Consider the following 5269-nt stretch of genomic DNA (forward strand, 5'->3'; position numbering starts at 1 on the left):
ACAAGGGAAAACAGTGTGTGAGCGCTTGATTATAGGGTTAAGAAAAAGAAAGAAAAATGGATGGAAGAATTCACAATTCCTTTTTCCATTTCAGGCACCTCAAAAATTCAACTCCACACAGTGGTAAAGTTTGTCCTGTGGCTGCACTTTTAAGACTCGGAATTGAGACTCTAACTACTTTATCTTCTTAGTGTGATTAATTGTAAGTTACGTTATGCTAAAATTAACTCTTGATCAATTTTTAGATGGTAATGCTAATTGTTTACACCCATTCCTTAGGCTGTAACAGTGTGGCCAAGACACCTCAGTAACATTGCGTTTTCTAGAAAGAGCATGCAGAATATTCTTATATTATGTTTTCGACCAGATTCATATTTTTCTGTCTTTTGTTTATGTATGTTTTTTTATTTATATATAAAACTGTACATGTTTACAAAATTAAAATGTAAGTGGTTCTATTTTAGAAAAGAGATGTAGAAAGAGAGAGGATGTGGCATGGGAAGAAAGTGAGGGACAAGGAACCTGCTGCTACATAAATAAGAAATGTTCTGAGACTGGTGTATAATTTAACCTTTTCTTTTGCCCACAATATAATTCAACCCCCTTTTTTACACCATAATGCAGCATGTTACGTTTGTCTGCAGAATCTCTCTCTTTTTTCGACCCCAATTGCCATGCTTTCATTGAGCATGATAGTAGTCAACATTTTCTGCTCTTGTACAAAAGAAATATTTGTGAACTCAAATTGAGACTGTGGAAGCATGTAAGTTAAAACGAGTTTAGATGCCAAACACGGACTTAATTAATATAATGAAAAAGAGTATTTGGAAAAGCACAAGATTAGACCTGCATAATGATAACAACCCTAACAAAGGCTTAACATAATCATACACCACACCGGTAACAGATCCTGTGTTCCTAAATTTTGGGTCCACCCAACCCGACAAGCAGAACTCAAAAACCTTCCCTTTGGTCGTTGGACACACTCATCTCCACAATCCACCAACTCCACACCATTTCTCTTAACTGTTGATGTGATCTTACAGAGATCAATCAATCTCACTTCACACCCACACACACTCATACTAAATGCTTGTTGGACTACAGTATCTTTGTTACATGATAGTAATAATAGTAACAATTTAAAAGAAATCAAATAAAGGCCTCTGGGAAGCAAAAGTTGAATGTGAAGAGTTGAAAATGTCAAGGACAAATCTTCACCAAAGTAAAGCCAGCAAGCCTAAACCAAGCACTTCTTCATCATCCTTGTCTTCTCTCTCAATGAGTTAAATCCGGATAACTTGTGTTCCGTCCTAGAACAAGTGAACAATCACTGTACAGAAGCTAGATCAGTCGCGTACCAGCCTGTTACTCTTACCCTCTAATCCTAAAACTTGCGCGGATATATATATATATATATATATATATATATATATATATATATATATATATATATAAATTAGAAACTAAATATGTGAATCTGACTTGTGGAAGTAAGTCAGTGAAGTACAAGCCTTTGGTACTTGGTCTCGGTGGGAGAATCAGAGCCATCACAGAAGACCCTTTTTCGACTAACCCTTCCGCAGTTGGATGTGGTGCTACTACCGTCAGTGTTAAGAAAGGAATCATGGTGGAGGAGTTGTGGTTGTGGTTGTGATTGTGGTGGTGGTGAAGGTATGGTGACAGGGGGAATCTCAAAGGACTCAAGTGGTGGAGGAGGGTGTCTCCATTGGGGAAGAGGTCCTGCAAGGAGAAGGGTCTGAAGGAGAGGACCGGCTTTCATCACTGCTTGCAAAAGCTTACCCTTTTCTGGTAATGGTTTGTCTGGTGTTAGCTCAATCATGGACTGTGGTAACTGTGGTTGTAACTGGGGTTGATGTTGAGACAGATGGTCAATGACAGGAGAGGAAACAATGCTCTCTTCACAATCTGATGACGAGAGGCCATTGTTGGAGTCAATTCCTCTCCTTGGCTCATCCTCAATGCTTGAAATTCCAGACACAGGAGCTGCTTGTTGTTGGTGTTGGAAAACTATCTTCTCCAAGAGTAGTCTCCGGCATTTCTCTTGCGCTTCATCTCTCTCTCTAGCGGTTTTGCCGAGGAGTTCCTTTAGGTTGAGTAGTTGTTCATCTCTCTTTCTGAGCTCTTCTTGCACTGCAGCCCTTGTCTGTTCAAGCTCCAGAGTTGTGCATATGACAGACTGCCTCAGCTCCTCCATTGACTGTACCAATTGAATTACACAAACAACAGGGAAAATCAGAGCTCAAATTCAAACAATTATCAGCCCCATTACACTTGTTTTAAGACTAATACATTCAAAAGAGGACTTTGAAATTGTGAGTGTGTGTATTGAATGGAAATAGTTAAAGGGTAAAAGAAAGAAGGTACCTTTCCCTGGAAGTAGTAAGCCCAAGATATAAGAGGGCTACGCTGGTTGTCCATGCTATGAAGTTCCCAATTTGGATAATGATATAAATATCTGGGTTTTGAAAGAGGAAAGGAAAATGGAGGGAAGAGAAAATGGGGAGAGTGTTGGGGGAGAGAGAGAGAATGTGTTAGGAGTGTTATGTGTGAAGGAGCAAGGTGTTTTATAAGTGGGTCGGATGTCACTGTTGAGTTTTGTGGGAAGAAATGCACATAAAAAACCAAAAGGCAAAGAGAGGCAAAATCCTAGTAGCAGTGGGAGTGGTATTTTGATTTTTCAATTGTATGTGTGTGATGGGAGAAAGGGAAAGGGATGGTAGTAGTGCCGGGAAGAAAAAAGAAGCAGTAAAAGCGGGAACAGGAAGCCAGTATCTGAGACACGTCCTCTTCACGTCTATTACTTTGCTCTTCTAGCCATTTTGCAGTCTATTTGGTAACAAAAAATGTTTGAAAGTGACCGTAGTAACCGTGGAAAACAACCATTGAATTTACAATAATAATAACCAGAATGAAGATGACATTTAACTTAGCAAAACCAATTATACTCGAATGATGTCTTTTTCCCTTTGAAAAACGAAATTTGCGTAAAACTACAGGTCTCCCGAAATGTTGTAGAGTTGTAATAAATTCAGGCTGAATCGATTGGTAAGACTCATTCATATCTCCAGGACGACAACATTTATATCGCATCTCCAATTTATTACTCACCCAAAACATTCAATCTTCATCCTCTTCGTATTTAATTATTTCCAACACATTCATTTTAAAATCTAATAATACTTAATTTATCGAATTGATCAGATTAAATTTACTTCTACCGGTGGTCTACATTTATATGAGACAACTTCAACTCATAATTTTAACATTTGTTTCGTAATAAAATATTAGTCATCAGATTCAAAATGCGAGTTGAAGCAAATATATGTAATTTTGAAACAAATATACACTAAATTTTATTATTAAATTTCTTTTAGAGTAAAGTATTTAAAAATATACTACTTTACTTGCAATTTAATTTTAACCAAAATTATTTTCATAATAACGTATTTTATCAAAATCAACTTTATAAGTATTGATCCATATGTATTTAGTTTTATTTTTCAAATTATGTAATTAAACTTAATCTCTGAGAAGATCATCATGTATCATTATCTATTTTTCCTTTGGAGGTATCCTCTTAGTTAATATGTATATTTACCTAGTAACTGATATTTAACACCACTGATAAAAAAATCACTAAACAATTAGGATATCAGTATTTTAATTAAGTTAAAATTCTAATATATATTATTATATCATTCAAATGAGTTGTAAGTTGTTAAGTGTAGCGGATGTGAAAATATCTCCTCATCTAAAAATGTAATGACATGTAATGTCTTTTATATTCTAAAATGGAAACTCCTTCAAAGTTTCAATAGTTTTTTTTACACTAAATCCATGTACAATGTTACTGATTTTGCATATATGATCGTAAAATTTTGTTTTGCTTGACTTTTTCAGCAGCTATGTGAGGAATAATACTTTTTGCCAAAAATATTGACAATTTTTCATATATGTCCACAATATAGTAGCAGGTTCCTGAACTGACTGGTCACTGGAGCTAAATTGAAGTTTAATATATTAAGAATTTCAAAGTTAAATCGTATAATCAAATTAAACAACCATATAAGTTTCCAATTAGGTAGGTTTCTTCTAACTTACACTTGGAACTTCGAGAGAATTTTTGTTTGCTAGTTTAAATAAAATAATTCATTCTACGTTGATGAAAGGAAAAACCCACCACGTTGATTTTTCTATTCAATAAAGTTTTCTCTCTTCAACTAGATCAATCCCCACTTATATAAAAAAAAACTCAGAATTGATTGATTATTTTATTAAATTTTCAACCTGCTATTAACGACGTATCTACCTTAAAAAATTTGAATGAGAAAGATATTTTCTACCATTTTTTCATTGTGAAAGCAAGAAAAAGAGTAAATTATCAATGTATGAATGCGATTATAAGGTTTTGTTTTTCATAATTAATGCATAAGAACTATATACTCTTAGGAAATAGCATAAGAACTATATATATGCTCTTAGGAAATAGCATATATTTACAAGCTCAAAATATATGAGCTCAGCTAATCATGTCTCTAAATTAAAATTATAAATCAAAAGTTTTCAATTTACTATTTAAATAAATTAAAAAATGTTTTTCTTTCTTTTCTTCAGTCTTTATGTATTTATTGTCAGGATTTATTTAAGTTCGTGCAAATTTTATTTATTTTTAATATTTATATTTATTTAAGTGAACTTCAATTAAGTTAATGGTTATTTATTTTTATTTAAGTTTTTCGTTTTTAAATTTATTTATTTAGTTAGGTCTACTAAATTGATTGCTGATCATATTTATTTTATTTTAGTGGATATAATGACTAAGTTGAAGTTAATTCAATACTAAAACAAATATTTATTTATTAAAAAAGTATAAATAATTTTATATTTTTAACTTTTTTAAATTAATTTTTTGTGTCGTGTTAGAGTTGACTCAATTGGTGTCAACACATATTAATCCAACATCAACTTAAATATTTATTTATTAAAAAGGTTAAAAATAATTATATATCTTTTAATTTAAAAAAATAATAATCTTTTTGTGTTTTCTTAAAGTCAGTTTAGTCAACTCCAATACGGTGCCATAATTTAACCATCATTAATATTTGAAAGTTAAATTTATATTTTCTTATACTATACACTACCAACAACAAAAATGTAATTAGTGATTCTTCTTCCACTATCAACTTCATCTCCAAAATCTACATCTACATAACATTATATTTTTAATTCTCCTTTAAAGTATAAA

General features: G+C 32.5%; 1 protein-coding gene across 1 annotated transcript; it reads right to left on the reverse strand.

The window, feature by feature from the left end:
- Nucleotides 1-778: 778 nt before the first annotated feature.
- On the reverse strand, nt 779-2704 carry LOC124835125 (uncharacterized). Its single transcript, XM_047310008.2, has 2 exons — nt 2389-2704; nt 779-2221 (listed from the first exon to the last, which is right to left on the reverse strand). Exons 1-2 carry the CDS (start codon nt 2440-2442, stop codon nt 1499-1501), a joined length of 777 nt encoding a protein of 258 aa, XP_047165964.1. The 5' UTR covers nt 2443-2704; the 3' UTR covers nt 779-1498.
- Between the last annotated feature and the right edge of the window lie 2565 nt (nt 2705-5269).

Source organism: Vigna umbellata, chromosome 6 (genome assembly GCF_029865625.1).
Source record: "Vigna umbellata cultivar VRB3 chromosome 6, Vumbellata_1.0, whole genome shotgun sequence".
Lineage (NCBI taxonomy): Eukaryota > Viridiplantae > Streptophyta > Magnoliopsida > Fabales > Fabaceae > Vigna > Vigna umbellata.

Coding starts and splice junctions, on each gene's coding strand:
- LOC124835125 (XM_047310008.2), bottom strand. CDS start 2,442: ATGGACAACCAGCGTAGCCCTCTTATATCTTGGGCTTACTACTTCCAG. Junction 2,222..2,388: donor CTTACTACTTCCAGGGAAAG/GTACCTTCTTTC, acceptor CAATTGGTACAG/TCAATGGAGGAGCTGAGGCA.